The sequence below is a fragment of the Lonchura striata genome, chromosome 36 (assembly GCF_050655825.1).
Source record: "Lonchura striata isolate lonStrDom1 chromosome 36, ASM5065582v1, whole genome shotgun sequence".
Classification (NCBI taxonomy): Eukaryota; Metazoa; Chordata; class Aves; order Passeriformes; family Estrildidae; genus Lonchura; species Lonchura striata.
Window position 1 is genome coordinate 1964226 of NC_140738.1, and position 18117 is coordinate 1982342.

Genomic DNA, 18117 nt, shown 5'->3' on the forward strand with positions numbered 1-18117 from the left:
ACCAAATATCCATGGGGACACAGCAGGGTATCATGGAACCCAGGAACTGCTGTTGGCAGTGTGGAAACTCCTGGAACCTGGGGCTGTTGTGGCACTGAAGGACCAACACAGCTGCTGCACCTTGTCCCCTGCCCTACACAGCTCCTTGGGAGGCACAGCAGGAGCAGCACCCTGGGAGCCTCGGGAATGCCCCTCTGGGATCCATGGCACACACTCCCAGGGCTGGAATTCCAGTTCCCAGCCAGGAAAATATGTCCCTGCCCTTGAAGGAAAAGCTCTTATGAAAGAGCCAAAAAACAAGTAGAGCTTGATCCTACAGTGACATTTCACTGCCAGCCATCATAACTTCACCCATGATTGTCGTAGCTCATGGATTGGGAATGAAATCAGGGCAGGGTCTTTGGTGGGAGCTGCCCTGGGTCAAAGGAGACACTGAGAGAGAAACAGAGCAGGCAAAGGAAGGCAGGAGAGAAAGGAGGTGTTTTGGTTTGGAATGACTGGTGTCTGCTAAGGAAGGCAGGAGCCTCCCCTGAAATGGAAAAATGTAGACTCTTTCTGAATTGGTATAAATTTGAAATTAAGGCGGGCTCTCAGGTAAAAATATGGGAGCAGAAATAACAGTTTTTTATTAGGGAAGAAAATTAAAATATAAAATAAACAAGGCAGTAAACTAAAACAACACTGACAGAATACAATGTGACTCCCTGTTGGACAGGGTGTTGGCCGCAGTCCAATGGAAACTGTAGGTGCAGTCCTCCAGGAGTGTCAGGTGTGGTTCTGTTGGAGAAGTGATCCTGTAGGAATGGGTGTCTTCTTCTAAAGAGGAAGAGGCAGCTGTTCCTCTGGGAAATCCAGCACAGAAAGAGCTGTGTTGGTGGGCCAGAATCTCAAGACTAGATGCAGGTAGGAATGCTTGGCTCCTCCCTCCAGGCAGAACATCTCACAATGGGATGTTATAGTTCTCATCAGTCATGCAGTGACATTCAATAGCCCATTATCAGCAGATGTCTCCCCTGAGGGAGGATTGATTGTGGAAGAGATAAGGAAAAACTGCCCACTTAACACAGGACAACTGCCATACAGATGGCAAATAGAACACATCTTGCTTTTCAGTCTGGGACAGGAGGGCATAAATTCAGCTGAGAAGGCAGCACTCTGGAAAGCAAACCAGAACTGACAGAAACTGAATGGTACAGAAATCAGTAATTCTGATCGTTTTATTTATTATAAAAATAAATCACACCCACCCAGCCCCACACAATTCTGATCCCACACCCTCAGATTTGGATCTCACTTCTCCCGATTGCCTTCCAACCCCATCTCATCCTGGAGGCTGAGGAATTGAGTAATTTTGGCATGGGAGTGAGGTGGGAACCAGCCATTTTGAGATGGGATTGAGTAATTTTGAGGTAACAGACAAATCCACCTTGGATTTTGGAGTGCAAAGATATGGAGAATAGTCCCATATATCCCCCAAGAACCCACAAATCCTCCAGAATATGTACCTAAATCATAAATTCCACCTCAAATGCCTTTTAAATGGTGGGACTTTTGACATCTCTGGTCAATACTATTTTTAGTCATTTTTCAGGTGTTTTTAAGTGATAAAGACAAATCAGAAGAAAATTATAGCCAAACCAAAACCAGAGACCCCTTGAGCAACCCCTGGGCACTGGACAAAACAAACTCAGCAGAAATCAAATTTAACCCTCTATAAAATGCCTTGAGGAAGATTTGCTCTTCCCACAAGTCACTTCTGATGGAAACACAAACAAATCCCAAAAATTAATAGACCAACAACAGAAGCAATTCTGTTGTAATTCCAAATTTCATCAGTTCCAGCACAACTCCAGCTCAGATGATGGCAGGTTCCGAAAAAAGAAACATGGAAATTTGACCCAATACAGATTATTAAAAGGAAGAGAACAGTCTGTGTAGCTGTCACAAAGGTGACAGGGATGAAGAAAATAATGATTCTCCTCCCAACCCTGTGAATTCAGGAGTTATTTGTAAAATAACTTGAGCTGGGATTCTTGTAGGACTTTAGTAGCCTTGTGTTTCTCACCTTGGGGTGAATGATCCTTGTCAGTCTCGCTGGTATCATATTTTCTTTACCCTGGCCACCCACAACTTCCACTTTCCTCATAAGGTCTCCCGAAAGTCACTCAGAGGAAGCTGTATCCAAGTTTCCAAGAGTTCCTCCGGAAAGAGGCAGAACCTCTGTACGGGAGGGAACCAGGCTGTTGTCAAAGGAACTTGGGGTCAGACAACAGTGCCCTGAAATCACAGTGCAAAATAATATTGCAGTTTGGTTAATAAAATTGTTAGAGATGCCCCTGCCCCAATTAAGGTGCTAACAACACCAAATCCAAAGTGGATTTTATTGATCAGTAAATGTGAGGTAGAGAGAGAGATGCAAAGAAAGAGAAAAGGGGAGAGAGCAAGGGAGTGACAGGGACAGAGATCTCCCCTGGGGCAGGGCAAGTGTGACATTGTCCCCTGTGTGCGTGGCCTTCCCAGGGTGGGGGTTTTACACCTGAGCCAGTTTGGGTAAGGGGGGTGGTGTTCACCCCCCACCCCGAGCAGGGATTGCCTCACTGTTTCAGGTTTCAGTGTCAGATGTAACCAAAAGTGTTTTCAGTCACCATCTCCATAAACTGTTATCAACAGGTGGGGCAGTGTTCTTTATCTCTTCCATGGCTCAGCCCTGATAACGCCCTCCAGGGCCATCTTCTGTTAATGGGCCATTGAGTGTCACTGCAGCACTGATAAAATTACATCATCCCATTGTGGGATGCTCCGCCCAGGGGGAGGAACCAAGCATTCCTGCCTGGATATAATCTCACCATTTGCAACACCAGGACCACCTTGCCTACTGCATTCCCAGAGGACAAGAGCTCCATAAGCACCACTGGACCTTCAGAGGAAGACCAGACCCTTCTACAGGATCACTGCTTTGACAGAATCATGTTCATCACTCCAGCTGGACTGCAGCCACCATTTCGTCAGACTGCTACCACCACTCTTATTATTGGGGTGTCAGGTTATATCCTGACTTTGTCAGATTAAGCCAGTGTTTCTCTATTATTGCCTTGATTTTAATTTTCTTATTCAATTGTCATTCTGTCTTAGACTCTCCCCCTGATTTGCCTTCAAACCAGTACAAACCTCACTGTGCTTATCCCTTGTTTTCTTCCCAAAACAGATTTTCCCATCCCCAACCCTTTGCCAGATGGAGAAGGCTATGAGGAAGAGGAAGATGCCCTGGGACACCGAGGCAGGTGAGGAGGAAGTCAGTGCCCCTTTCTCCCTCTCTCCTGCTCCATCTCCCAGCTCAGCACGGCCCCCGGCTGCAGGACAGCCCCGCTGCCGGTGCCCTCCTGCCAGGGACGCACTGGGGGGATCTCCTTGCCCTTCCCTCTGGCACTGAGGTAAATCCTGTCCTCTCCTTGTCTTTCTTACCCCAGACAAGAAGCTGAGGATGGAGACCAGAGAGGACAAATCCCCACGGCAGAACCTGGTGGAAGAGGGTGTTTTGAGCGGCTCCACAGCACAGGAATCCAACAGGGAGGAAAAGCCCCAGCGACACCACAGGAGGAGGGTCTGCAAACCCAGCCCAGGATGCTCTGAGGAGGAAAGACCCACTCTGGGCCAGGAAGGTGGGCAGAGCTTCAGCCAGAGCTCGAAGCTGGTGGTCCCTGAGAAGCTTCATGATGGGGAGAAGCCCTACAAGTGCTTGGAGTGTGGGAAGAGCTTCAGGAAGAGCAACAACCTGATCCGCCACCAGATGATCCACACAGGGGAATGGGCCTACGGGTGTGGGGAGTGTGGGAAGGGCTTTGGTTGGAACTCAGAACTCATCATCCACCAACGCATCCACACTGGGGAGAGGCCCTATGAGTGTCCTGAGTGTCAGAAGAGGTTTCACACCAGCTCTGATCTCCTCAAACACCAGCGCATTCACACAGATGAGAGGCCCTTCCGCTGCCCCGACTGCGGGAAGGGCTTCAAGCACAACTCCACACTTGTCAAGCACCGGCGCATCCACACCGGGGAGAGGCCCTACAAGTGTCCCCAGTGTGGGAAGAGCTTCACCCAGAGCTCTGACTTAACCAAACACCAACGGAGGCATCGGTAAGGGCAACCCTGCCAGTACCCCAACTGCAGGAAAAGCTTTGTGCTCTGCTCCAGCTCCATCCCCCACTGCAGGACCCACACTGGGCACAGGTCTGGTGACCCACATTCCCTGTGATCAATGTTGGGAACAAACCTTGCTGCTTCTCCTTTTGATTTGGCCCTAATTTTCCTCTGATTCATCTTTATTCTTTAAACACAGCCAAAGCAGGGTTAAATTAAAGAAATTGATCAAAAATATCGGAAGTCGCACCATTTTACAGGAGTCTGAGGGGGAATTTAGGATTTGGGGACGCATTCTGTGGGGAGTGCCCCTGTTGCTAAGAGGCAGGAGTTTGATCTCACCCTTCTTGTGTTGCCAGTAATTCCTCCCTTGACCCAAACCCAAACTCCACCCCTGGGATACCCTATACAAACCCCACGGCCCTGCCTTTACCCTGTCTTTCGGGGGGTAAGAAATGGATTCTGGAACCAAGACCCGTCTCATTTGATCCTGCCACCGGCAGCTGCACCCTCCCTGAACAGTCTGAACTCAACCTCTGGAGGATTTGTGGGTTCTGGGGTGATTTTGGGCAGTGTTCTCCACCTCTCTGAATTTCAAAAGCCAAGAGGGATGGTTCTGTAACCACAAATCCACTCAATCCCACTGAAAACAACTGAATTTTAACCTTTAAAGGCACAGTCCTGTGGAGTTGCGTTATTTGTATGTTTTATTATCCCTGTATTATGTATTGGTTTATTCCTTTGTACCCCTGTGTGCAACTTGGTTTATCCCCAGTTTTCCCGCCTTGTCCTCCCTTCCCGCCTTTCCAGTATCTATCCATCACCCTGAAAGAGGCATTTTACCCCCCCCCGGGTGCCTTGTCTATCACTCAGTGCCCCTTCCCATCCATCCAGAAGCTTCTACTCAGGGCACCGGGTGATTGGGCGAGGACCTGGGGCTCCCCCCATATCCTTCCCCCATTGGACCCCACCATATCCCCCCATCCCGGAGCCACCCCCTAGCCCTATCCCCATTGGTCGTTGGATACCCCTCCCTTACAGTTTATAAGCCAGTGCAAGCACCTTGTGCTTGTTCCTGTTGGCTGGCACCGTTCTAGGATATTTGGCCCCGTTGGGCTACAATAAACTCGGACTTAGCCCCCAGTAGGATCCGCTCTTCATCTACCACCGCGAGGCTTGCTAGCGCTGCCCGGAACCCACAAAGGCACTCTCCAAACCCCAGCTGGGAGCGGCGGAGGGTGCCTCCATCGCCCGCCCTCGCCCCACAAGAGCTAGCCGGGGCTGAGACAAAGGGAACCGGGGCGGGAGCGCGGCACAGTCCCACCTCAAATTGCTTGTTTCCACCTCAAAAAAACTCAGTCCCACACAAAGCTCATTCAATTCCACAGCTGCCAGCGTGAGATGGGGTTGGAGGAGATTCGTAGAAGTGGGATTCCAATTTGAAGCGGTGGGATGGGGATTGTGTGGGGCTGGGTTTCTGGGATGTATTTGATAGCAAATAAAACGTTCAGACTTACTGATTCCTGTCCCATTCATTTTCAGTCAGTTCTGTTTGCAGAGTGACACCTGAGCTGATTAAACTCCTATAAAAATCCCTTTTTTAAAACCATCTAGCCCAAACAATCAAAAAAATAATATCCAAATAAAACCACCCATCTGCAATTAATTTTTTAAAATAATTTAAATTTTTTAGAGTAGTTAAGGATGTTATTAAAGTTTAATTATTTTCTTAAAATGTATGAGAAATTATAGTTGTGTGGTTTTTTGTGTTTAGTAAATTTGTAATTTGAATTGTTTACTAAGGTGTGTTAGATTGTATCTTATATTTTTTGGATATTTTTTATCTAAAGTCTATTAGATAATGAGTTGAAACTTTCAAAAGGTATTTCTTGGTATATAAGTTATTTATTTATATTTATTGGTAATGTTACATTAATAGTTATTGTTGTTTTGGGTTAAATCATTGTTGGAGTATTGTATTAAGAGCTGAAATACTTATATTTCATTTTTTTCCTATTTAATTTTTTATTCTAATTTATTGATGTATAATTTTATTATAATTTGTTGAAATAATAGGAAGGAAATTCAAAGGCAGGAACATTTTTTCCTGGACAGGAACTGGAATTCCAGACCCTGGGAGTGTGTTGTGGTTTAACACAGAAGGAAGAGGGTCAAGCCAGTCAGTGATTGGGGTTGGATATTGGCACTTGGGGTGACCAATTGAGGCTGGACACACCTCTGAGAACACAGAGGGGTTAAAAGCAGAATTTCCAGGAGAACTCGCTCTCTCTGGTTCTGGTCAGGGCGCAGTGCAGCCTCTCTCCTGCCCAGCCCGTGGCTGGGTGGGGAGGAGAAGCCCCACGGCCTGACTGAGGTAAGTCCGAAGGGTGGAGGGGATGGAACCGGGCTGGCCCCCTGCAGATGGAAGGGTGGAGAAATCTGGGATGTCTGCGTTCCCCCTCCAGAGTCTCTGCGGAGAGAGAGAGAGAAAGAGACAGCAAGAGCGGGAAGGGGAGCAGGAGGTGCCCAGCGGGGGAGCTGGAGGTCTGGGCAGAGAGCCTGGCCAGCTGGCCGGGGAATTTGGACTTTTAACCCCTTCTTGGATGATGAAAGCTTTGGGAAATATATTCCTCCTCGATTTGAAAGAGAAGATAAGAGACAGTCTGGGGCCTGAGATGTAAGAAGGAGAAATTCTAGGTGGCAGGAGATGATGGAGTGTTTTTTGGCTGGACTTTCTCTTGTTAGCCATAGACTGAACCAATTTTCTCCTCCAAGAGAGAAACTGTATTTTAGGAGGATTCATGATGAGGCAAGAGACCTGCTTCAGCAGCTGAGAATAAACAGGAGTGGAGTGAATAGAGAAGAGCTGAGGAGGGTTGTGGTGATGCCCCCTGTCTTCAGAGAAGAAGAAGAGAAGATCTCTGTTCTTGGACCTTCAGCCCCAGGGGGAAATGGGACGGGACTGCAGTCCCAAAAATGAAAAACAGAACTGTGGTTTTTTTTTTGGTTTTTTTTTTTTCCACTTGGCAAAGCATCCTTGAAAAGAAAAATCCTAAGAGCAGTCTGTCCATGCATGGTGGTGAGAGCACTGTGACATGGAAAGGAGAGTGTCACACTGGCAGATTCTCTCCGGGTGGTGCCATGTGTGACATGGAAACACAAGAGATGGCAGCTGTGTTTCTTGGGGGTCTATGGCACAGGAGAGACTCCTCTTTCCCTCGATGGACTGAGTATTCATCCTCTGAAGGGTGGGAACCTGACTGGGGTCCAAGTTGTGTCTCACTGTGGTTTGTTGGAACTGGGGGGAGCAAGAAGGAGTGTTTTGGAAGGTTTTAATTTTGGATTTAATTTTTCTTGCTTTTTTAATTTTATAGGAGTAGTAGTTTAATAAAGTTTCTCCTTTGTTATTGAGCTTTCGCCTACACTGCTCTGTTCCTGATTGCATTTCACAGCAGTCATTTGTGGGGTTGCATTTTCATGGGGATGCTGGCATTGTGCCAGTGTCAAACCATGACACAGGGGCCACCTGACAGGTCCAGCTGATCTTGGAACATTGAGGGCCACCTGTCATCATCCCCTGGAGAACTGGGGATCTGTGCTTTCCTTCCTATAGAAAAGAACCATCAATTTTTTCCAGGTGTCCACAGCCAAAATTTATACTCCCCCTGAAAAATTCCCTATATGCAAGGGTTCTCCCAGGAAAAAGCCACCAGGACAGACAGCTCTGGCTGGCCTTGGCCTCTGGTGGTCACCGCTCATCTCAGGGAAGACTTGAGAAAAATATTTGAACAGGTTTGGCAGCTGGAACATCAATGAGTCTCTCATCCTCTAAAAATTCAGATGCTCTTCTGATAAAATGTGTATTTTTTTTTCTCATTGTGCATTATGTGTGAAAGATAATTTTCAGCAAAGAAATATTACTCTTATCACTCTCCCAGTGTTATCTGACACAAAACACCTCGTCTACATATGGATCCAGGCCACCTGTATAAACAAACACAATAAAGAATCCAGCAGGAATTATTTGTCTCTGCTCCCATCTGTCACATCTCCTCTGGAGCTGGAGGCACAGCCCCAGCCCTTGGGAGGGCTCAGGGGGTCACAAGCTCAGCTCCCACACAGAGAACTTGTGGACCTTGGATGATTTTCCTGCCCCTGCCCGCTCAGCCAGGCTGAGATGGACACTGATGGTTTCTGTGCCAGGCTCTCCCAGCCCAGCCCAGCTCCCTGCCAGCTCTGCCAGCTGCCCTGAGCTCTGGGCAGCACCAAGGGCCTCTCCCCAGCACAGCCCAGCCGGCTCTGGCCCCACAGCTCTGCTCAGCCCAGGCTGCTCTGGGCACTGCCCCACGGCCTCAGCCCCTGCCAAGGGCACAGCAGCAGCTGCAGCTCAGCCAGGACTCAGCCCCACCATGGGGGAAGGGGCTTGGCCAAGGCCAAAGGAGCTCCCTGGCTGCCCTGCTCCCCTCTGCCTGAGGTGCTGAGAGCTCTGCAGCCCCTCCTGCCATCCCATCTGCCCAGGCCAGCACAAGAGCCCCGGCCCTGGGGCCCTCCAGAGCTGCTCCTGCTCCAGGCCCAGGGCCCATCCCAGAGCTGGGGCAGCCACAAAGCTGTGCCCATTTCTGCTCATTGCTGCTCTGATGGGGATGGATCCTCAGCCACTTGGAGGTTGTTGATGAATTTTACTATTCCAGAGGCCTCTTCTTTCTTGAGCTCTTTAGTTCAGGAATTTAGTACAACAAAAGCTCTAAACATTTGTACAAATGCATAAAACAGAGAAGTTTGTGGGAATAATTTAAGTCTTCAATTCTTCTGTGTTTAATGAGGCAGATTTCAGAAGTGAATATGCTATACTGAAAATAATGCAGAGAGAATTTTTTGTCCTTTTTTCTGTTCCTGTTTATATATTGGTATCAACAATGTCCAATTAATATTGACCCACATGAGCTTCTAATGTAGTTTGAATGTTTCACTGACAATGAATAACAATTTGGCCCAACTCCCTCCCCACCATTTCCCTCATGCAACCCTTTGCACTCCTATCAATCAGGAATGGTGTGGCCAGCAGGACCAGGGCAGTGATTCTTCCCCTGTGCTCATCAGTGCTTGGTCAGCACCTCGAGTGCTGCGTCTAGTTCTGGCCCTCCAATTTAGGAAGGACATGGAGGAGTTGGAGCGTATTCAGAGAAGGGCAATAAGGCTGGTGCAGGGTCTGGAACACAAGAGTGGCTGAGGGAGCTGGGATTGTTTATCCATGAGAAGAGGAAGCTCAGGGGAGACCTCATCACTCTCTACAATTTCCTGACAGGAGGGTGCAGCCAGGTGGGGGTCAGGCTATTTTCCCAGGTAACAGGGACAGGACTAGAGGACACAGCCTTCAGCTGCACCAGGGGATGTTCAGGCTGGACATCAGGAAATATTCTTCACACAAAGGGGGATTGGGCATTGGAATGGGCTGCCCAGGGAGGTGGGTGAGTCACTGTCCCTGGAAGTGTTTCAGGAAAGACTGGATGTGGCAATCAGTGCCATGGTCTGGTTGATAAGATGGTGTTGGGTCCCAGGCTGGACTTGATGCTCTCCAAGGTCTTTTCCAGCCTGGTTGATTCTCTGATGATCGTGACACTGCAGGGCCCTGGGGAAGCAAGGGGCCACTGTGACACTGCGGGGCCTGGTGGCACTAAGAGGACCATGGTGACACTGTGTCTGACATGGCACCACAGAGCCATGGGGACATTGTGACACTGTGGGGCTGAATGGAAGCAAGGAGTGCATTGTGACAGTCTGGGTCCTGGTGGGACCACAGAGGCCACTGTGACCCTGCAGGGCCTTGTGGAACCAAGGGACCATTGTGACACTGAGGGACCAAGGAGACCCTTGGGAGAGCCTGGGGACAATGGAATCAAGAGGCCATTGTTCCATTGCAAGGACTCTGGGAACTGAGGGAACAATTGTGACACTGTGGTGCCGCATGGAACTGTGAGTTGTGGTTGTTCATTCTGAAGAAGAAAACCATCAAAGGAGACAAGGCAGTGTCAGGGCACAGGTTGAACTTGATGATCTCCAAGGTCTTTTCCAACCTTGCTGATTCTGGGATTCTCTGAAACCACCCTTGGAGAAGTTGCAGAAGGAGCCCTGGGCCTCCTCTTCAGAAGCTCCAGCAGTCCAGGTCCCTCAGCTTCTCCTCACAGCCCCAAAGCCCATCCTGTCAGTCCTGCAGAGCCTCTGCAGCTCCTCCTCACCTCCCAGAACAGGGAGCCCCAGAGCCAGACACAGCAGCCCAGATGTGCCCCCCTGGCCTGGGGTGCCTCTGGCAAGGGAGCAGCACCAGGCACTGCAGGAGCCTGCAGACAATTCCTGCAGCACTTGTGGGATGATCCTGCTCCCCAAGGGACGTTCCCATGGTGCCAAGTCAGGAACCGCAATGGGGAGTGGGGCCAGAGAGGAAAGGGCAAACAGGGATGGGCTGTTTGCAGGGGAGGGAATAGGGGTGGACAACAGGAAGAAATTTGTATCAGGAAGAGTAAAGAAAGCAAAGGGGAAGCCAAGGAAATGGTCAGGGCAGTGTGGGGGTGGCTGCCAGGCAGCCGTGGCTCTGAGCAGCAGCGTCTGCAGTGGGACAGGAAACTCCCAGCTGATGAGAACAAACTCTCTGACTGACTGCAGAGGCCAGGAAAAAGCTGAGTGGTTTCCCTGGTGTCCCCCAGCCCTTCCTGGCCCCAGGGGCTGATGGCATTTGTGCTGCCTCAGGTCCATGTCCCCACAGCCCCAGCATGGGGGTGCTCCCGCCTGCTGTGTGGAATGCAAACAGGGGCTGCTGAGCCAGTGCTGCCGTGTCTGTGCCTGCAAGGATGCGGCACCTCTGTGAGCTGGGGAGAGGCCAGGGCTGCAGAGGGTGGATGTTGTTGGCAGCTCCATGAGGACGCTCTGGGACGCTGCCCTGGGCTGTGCAGCGCACTGGGGATGGATCAGCCCCTGCTCTGCTGCTCCTTCCCGTCTCCCCCAGGCCCTTGCAGAGCACCAGCCGTGCTGTTTGCCCCCAGCCTGCCCACGGCCAGCCTGGGGCTGCTCACAGGGGTTTTCTGTGCTGAGCATTGGCCTGGCCGTGTTCTTGAGAGAGCCTGGGCAAGGAGCCTGGAGCCCCCAGGCCCTGGCCTGAGGCGTCAGCGCTGCCCCAGCAGTGCCCATGGCCTGTCCCTGCTGCAGCCCCGGCACTGCCACCCCCAGGACTGTGCCCGGCCCCGAGAGCACTCAGGCCCTGCAGCAACACCAGGGCCACCAGGGCAGCGGGGCAGGGCCACGGGAGCAGCACTGGCAGCACCAAGTGCTGCTGCTCCTGGGCACAGCTGCTGTGCCAGCACTGATCTGCCCCAGCTCTGCACACAGACATTGCTGCTGCAGCTCCAGAGAAGGCAACAAAAGGGCATCTCTGCAGAAAACTGTGCTGGAACATCCTTTAGTTCCTTTAAAGCCACCGAGAATACAGCCCCTCATTGACACAGTCTTTGGGCACAGTGAAGATGGAGAGAAACAAAATTAAAAATGGCAAAAGGAATGACTTTTCTTGTTGACAAGATTAAGAAAGTAAAACAAAGAAAAAGGACCTCCAAAATGAAACCAACAAGAAGTATCAAAAAAATACTTTTACTACAAGTGATTTGGCAAAATTTTCAGCAGTTTAATGTTTCTGATAGCATCCAGTCCTCAGTCTCCTCACTGCAGCCTTGAGCTCCTGGTTTCTCAGGCTGTAGATGAGGGGGTTCAGGGCTGGAGGCACCACCGAGTACAGAACTGACAGGGCCAGATCCAGGGATGGGGAGGACATCGAGGGGGGCTTCAGGTAGGCAACTGTGCCAGTGCTGACAAACAGGGAGATCACGGCCAGGTGAGGGAGGCAGGTGGAAAAGGCTTTGTGCCGTCCCTGCTCAGAGGGGATCCTCAGCACGGCCCTGAAGATCTGCACATAGGAGAAAACAATGAATACAAAACAACCAAATAGTAAAGAAATGGAAAACACAAGAAGCCCAACTTCCTTTAGGTAGGATTTGGAGCAGGAGAGCTTGAGGATCTCTGGGATTTCACAGAAGAACTGGCCCAGGGCATTGTCATGGCACAGGGGCAGGGAAAATGTATTGGCTGTGTGCAGCAGTGAATAGAGAAAGGCACTGGCCCAGGCAGCTGCTGCCATGTGGGCACAAGCTCTGCTGCCCAGGAGGGTCCCGTAGTGCAGGGGTTTGCAGATGGACACGTAGCGGTCGTAGCACATGATGGTCAGGAGGAAATACTCTGCTGAGATGAAGAACATGAAGAAAAAGAGCTGTGCAGCACATCCTGTGTAGGAGATGGTTCTGGTGTCCCAGAGGGAATTGTGCATGGCTTTGGGGACAGTGGTGCAGATGGAGCCCAGGTCGCTGAGGGCCAGGTTGAGCAGGAAGAAGAACATGGGCGTGTGCAGGTGGTGGCCGCAGGCTACGGTGCTGATGATGAGGCCGTTGCCCAGGAGGGCAGCCAGGGAGATGCCCAGGAAGAGGCAGAAGTGCAGGAGCTGCAGCTGCCGTGTGTCTGCCAGTGCCAGCAGGAGGAAGTGGCTGATGGAGCTGCTGTTGGACATTTGCTATGGCTGCCCATGGGCACCTGTTCATGGAGAAAGGAACAGTGAAGAGTTAGAGGAGATGCCTGTAACAAAAGTTAAAGCCATTTCCCATACACCCTCCTCTGTAACACAGATGTATACACTTCTGTATTTAAGAGCTTTGAGGTTTTCTTCTTATGCTGCCCCCATGTTTCTCCTGGTATTCTTGGATATCAGAAACCCTCAGCATATCTCCTTCCCATTGAAGAACACAGTGAATTTTCTGAGGAAAGATGATGAGTGGAGACTAAGAGAAGATTATTTTTCATTCTGTTTGGAGCTTCTCTGGGCTTTCATCTTTCTCACTTGAAGGATGTTCATACTCCCATGGAGGTACAGGTAAGAGCAGATGGATCCACCACAGCTCGGCTCCACATTTATAGCCAACCCTAAAGCATTTTCAGTGTCACAACACCTCTACCTTTCCCCATCAATCTTATAACTCAGAGATGCTCTAAGACAGGTTGGCACCCTGCATTGAAGCTCCCAGCTTGGACTGAAATCTCAGGGACACTTCCAAGTGTCCCTCTGATGGCACTGGATGAAGGGAGGTGCAGCTCCTTCCCTGGCTGCACTGCCAGCATTGCCCAGAGCCGGGCACTGGGGACAGCTGTGTCACCCTGAGCCAGCTGTGCCCTGCCAGAGCCCCCAGTGCCGGGCAGCTGCTCCCAGCCCTGTGCTCTGCAGAGGGAACTGGGCCCGGGGCTGCAGAGCTGCCCCACGGCTCTGCTGCAGCTCTGCCTGCACAGGAGGGGCTGCACGCCTTGGAGCCCCGGCCCTGAGGGCAGAGGCTTGGCTGGGGCACAGGAGGGAGGGGGCTTGTTCAGAGGGAGGGGCTGCACTGGAGGGGATCCTCTGGACATCTCTAAACTCTCCCTGCCTCAGCATTTCTGGGTTTTGTTTTCTCTCCTTCCCTGATCTTCTCTCTGCTTCCTGGAGATTTTCCTCCTGCAGCTGTTTCCTTGTGCCTGATCTCTCTGTGCCAGCACTCCCAGACCCCAAATCTCTGTGCACTCTCCTTGGCCTGACAGAACCCTGCCTGTTTGCAGGGCACTGGCTGGGGGCAGGTTCTGTTTGCAGCTTGGAGAAAGGACAGCTCAGACTGAGCCAGATGGCTCCAGCAAAGGTGATGCTGGTGCTGTCCATGGGCAGAGTGGCTGCAAGCACATTAGGGATCTCTTTTGAACCTATTGATCACTAAAATAACAGTTCTAATGTCTCATGCACTTGTCAAAATTCATAATCCACCATTAATATTTATCCCCCTTCCCTGCCACTCTCCAATAATAGGAAAGTGAATAAAAAGTCTTAGGATATTTCCTACTTTTTATCAAAATCTTTGTCTTGGGAAAATTCTATGAATGATAAGAAACCCTCACCATGTCAGAGCTTCATGAGTATTTTCACCTGCCCTGCACCAGAAATACTCAGAGTTATACTCACAGGGTCTGTGGGCATTGGGATGTTCCAGCTTTAGGAGATCTCTCCAGGAGCTGCAGCTGCATTGTCCTGCAGCCAGAGGTTCCTGTGCCAAGGGCTGGCAGTGATTCTGCCCCAGGCACTTCTCAGCCCCTTCCCAGCCCTGACTGATTGAAGCTCTCTGTGCCTCTGTGCTGTGCCCGGGCTGGCTGCAGGCAGTGCCCCAGCCCTGCTGGGCTGGCAGAAGAGCTGCTCAGCAAGAGAAATGTGCTTTTGAAGCTCTGCTTGGTTGCCAGGATCACCCTCTGTGCCAGGAGCCCGGCCCAGCTCAGCAGCACAGACACAGCACAAGGATTTTAATGACCCTCTCAGGGGCTGCTGTTGTTTTCATTAGTCTCAGTCCCAGAGAGTGTGCTCAAAAAACTTCTCAAAACTCAAAGTGAGATTGAAACACTGAAGTTTCTTGGACTTTTAATGGGTCCCACTGAGGGACACGACTGAGAAAGTGTCCCCAAGTAGAACATAATGCTGGAGGCAGAGCTAACAGCTGGGGACAAGCCAGGGAAAGGTGTCTCTGGTGCTGAGCAAACCTGGATGTGTTTCAGGAATGCAAAGGGCCCAGGCCTGAGCCCCAGCCCCTGGCAAGGCAGATCCTGTCCCTCCCTCAGTGCTCAGGGCTCTTCCCGGGATGGGCACTGGCATGTGGGGATGTGCAGCGCCAAGGGCAGGACCATGGGGCGGCCCCTGCCAGGCTGCTGAGCAGGGACAAGGAGGCACTGAGGCCCCAGGGCTGCAAGGGTCACTTGTCCCCTGGTGGCCTCAGGCCCAGGGCCAGCAGCCATGGCCAAAGGGCTGCACAGGTTGGCTCTGTCAGGGCCTTGCAGCTGCTGCACATCCCTGAGCCCTCTACAGCCCAGGCTGTCCCACGGTGTCCCTGCCCTGCGCCTCTGTCCCTGCAGGCTGTCGTCACCCCCGGCTGCCCCACCTCGCTGGCCCTTCCTTTGCTGGCAGCTCTGCCTCCTGCTGTCCCTGCCTGGCCACACAAAGCCTTGGGCTGCTCCAGGCTCCTGCTGGGGACGTGCTGCACCACAGCCCTGCCCTGGGAGGGAAATTCCTTTCTCCTTGTGTCCAGTCTGGGCCTCTCCAGCTTTCTTTGCATTAATTCTTTCTTTTTCTGGCTGTTCTCTGCTATGTCAGAAGGATCCACCATCTCTGAAATCACCCTTCAGTCCCTCCCAGGGCTCTCCTCTGCTCTCCTCAATCTCCACCCCACTGAGCACAGAGATCCTGTGTCCCTGTAGAGTGGTCAAGTGCCTGAGGCCAAAAATGCCTGGACAAGAGGGACAGTTATTTTCTTCAGGAAGGAAACCACAGAGCCCTAGGGCTTTGAAGGCAGATGAGAAGCTGTCACCAGTGACCAAGGCAAGCCTGACCTGTCTGTACCTGCAGCTTCTGTCTGAAAGCAGCCTTTGGATATATGGGGAGTTTTAGGGTTGGAATTCCATTTCAGCTCTGGGTTCCTGGACAGGAATGACAGTTCTCTACAGGAAGGAAAGGATGCAGTCCCAGTGTTTCAAAGGCTGATTAAAGGCAGCCCCAAGGAGGCCAGGGCAGCCAGACCTGTTTTCAGGGAGGAACCCTTGGGCAGACAAAATATGGGAGGCCAAACCCCACTTTTGTCTATGGCTGCCTGGATAAGGACAGTTCTTTTCCATAGGAAGGAAAGTACAGAGCCCCAGTATTTGAATGGCAGATGAGAGTTGGCCCTCAGGAAGCCAACAGAACCTGGACAGTCCTGGCAGGTTTTGTCTGGGAGCTGTCCATGTATATAAGGAATTTTGGAGGCAGATTCTCAATTTTGGCTATGGATGCCTGGACTTGAACGATGGTTTCTTCCATGGGAAGAAAAGCACAGGCCCCCAGTGTTTTGAAGGAAGATGAGAGGTGGCCCCCAAGAGGCCAAGGCCAGCCAGAGCTGTCTGTCCTGGCAGGTTTGACATGGGAATAATCCTTGGATATAATCAAATTTGGAGGAGTAATTCTAATTTCAGCCATGAATAACTGGAGGAGAAAGACAATTCTTTTCCACAGGAAGGAAAGCATGGAACTCTAGGGTTTCAGGGACAGAGGAGAAACAACCCTCAACATGCCAAGGTCACTTGGATCAGTCATGCAGCCCCACAGAGGCCCAGCCAGCCAGACCTGTTCCATTTTCTTGGATCCTTGGGGCCCTGCATCATCACAATTTACCCTTGGTTCCATGAAGGCCTGTAGGATCGCAACAGATCTTTGTTTCCATGAGGCCCAGTGATATCACAATGGTCTCCTTGGTCCACAGTGGCACAATGACCCCTTGCTTCCATGAGGCCTTGAAGTGTCAAAATGGTTTCCTTGGTTCCATGGGAAAATGCCACAATGGCCACTTGGTTCCATGAGGTCACAAAGTCTCAAAATGGCTCCTTGGTTCTGTTAGGTTCCCCAGGATCACAATGGCCCCTTGGATCCACCAGGCCTGGATGTGTTACAGTGGCCCCTTGCTTCCATGGGGAAGCAGTGTCACAATGGCCCCTTGCTTCCATGAGACCTGGCAGTGTCACAGTGGTTGCCTTGGTTCTGTGAGGCCCTGTGGTGTCACAATGGCCCCTTGGTTCCATGGGGACTTGGAGTGTCAGAATGGTCTCATTGGTTCCATGGAGCCCCACAGTGTCACAATGGTCTCTTTTGGTTCCGCAGTGTCACACTGGCACCTTGGTTCCATGAAGCCCTGCAGTATGGAATGGATCCTTGGTTCCATTGGGCTCCTCACTGTTACATGAGTCCTCAGTGCCACGGAGTCCTGCAGGGTCACAGAGCTCTCCTGGGTTCCATGGTGCCACACAGGGTCACCACGGCCCCTCAGTTCTGCAAGGCCCCACAGTGTCACAAGGCCCCCTGCTCCCATGAGGCTGGGCCATGTCGCAATGGTCTCATTGGTTCCATGAGGCCCTGCAGTTCCACAATGGCCCTTGAAGTGTCACCATAGTCTCTGTGGGTTCACCCACTGGTTCACAATGTCCTTGGTACCATGATGCCCCATAGTGTAACAATGGTGTCCTTGGTTCCACAGTCAGAATGGCTCCATGGTCTCATGGTGCCCCACAGCCCCTTATGGAGCCCCATGGCCCCTTATGGAGCCCCACATTGTCACTGTGATCCCCTTGATTCCATGAGACCATGTCATGCTACAATGACCCCTCGGTTATACAGTATCACAATGGCCCCTTTGGTTCCAGTGAGTCATGAAATGTCATAATTTTTGGAGAATGGTTGTTGGAACAAGGCCATGAGTCTATGGAATACTTGTTTCAAAAAACCTCTGTTTAAGACTTCAGAATCAGGCTGTGTCTGACCTGGGAACAGAACTTGGGAACCAGGCTCTGTGTCTAGGCCTGGGAAACCGCATTCTGTACAAGGTCTAGGAATGAGATAATAAGGACAGGCATAGCCTTGAAGATATGCTTGTACAAGAACAGGCTGTAAGACATGTTCAACAAAGATGAAATGTCCTTGGAAGATGTGACTTAGAGATGAGAATTTACCTTGAGAAACTTAGCTGCAGTTGTAACTGCACATAGGAGAAATAAAACAAAGACCTTTGTAAATTAAGTAATGAGAGCTTACTGCTGATTATGCTTGTAGAATACCTATATAAGCTAAGTGGCTTTTTGATTAAAGTTGGAGCTTGCTATCAATCATATTGATTGTGTGCCTTTTTCCCCACCGCCCACGTCACATAATGGTCTCCATGGTTCCATGAGTCCCCACAATGAACTTTTGGTTCCATGAGCTTTTGTACTGCCAACAACAGGCTCCTTGGTTCCACAGTGTCACAATGGACTCTTGGTTCCATCAGGCTCAGTAGCATAACATGGACACCCTGATTCCATGGGGTTGTG

General features: G+C 50.9%; 1 protein-coding gene and 1 pseudogene across 1 annotated transcript; one reads left to right on the forward strand and one right to left on the reverse strand.

Moving 5' to 3' along the window:
• Positions 1 to 2860: 2860 nt before the first annotated feature.
• On the forward strand, positions 2861 to 4138 carry LOC146764011 (uncharacterized). Its single transcript, XM_085565665.1, has 2 exons — positions 2861 to 3292; positions 3476 to 4138. The coding sequence occupies exons 1-2, from the start codon at positions 3233 to 3235 to the stop codon at positions 4136 to 4138; spliced, it is 723 nt and encodes a 240-aa protein (XP_085421791.1). The 5' UTR covers positions 2861 to 3232.
• Positions 4139 to 11759: 7621 nt separating this feature from the next.
• On the reverse strand, positions 11760 to 17258 carry LOC146764012 (olfactory receptor 14C36-like; annotated as a pseudogene).
• Between the last annotated feature and the right edge of the window lie 859 nt (positions 17259 to 18117).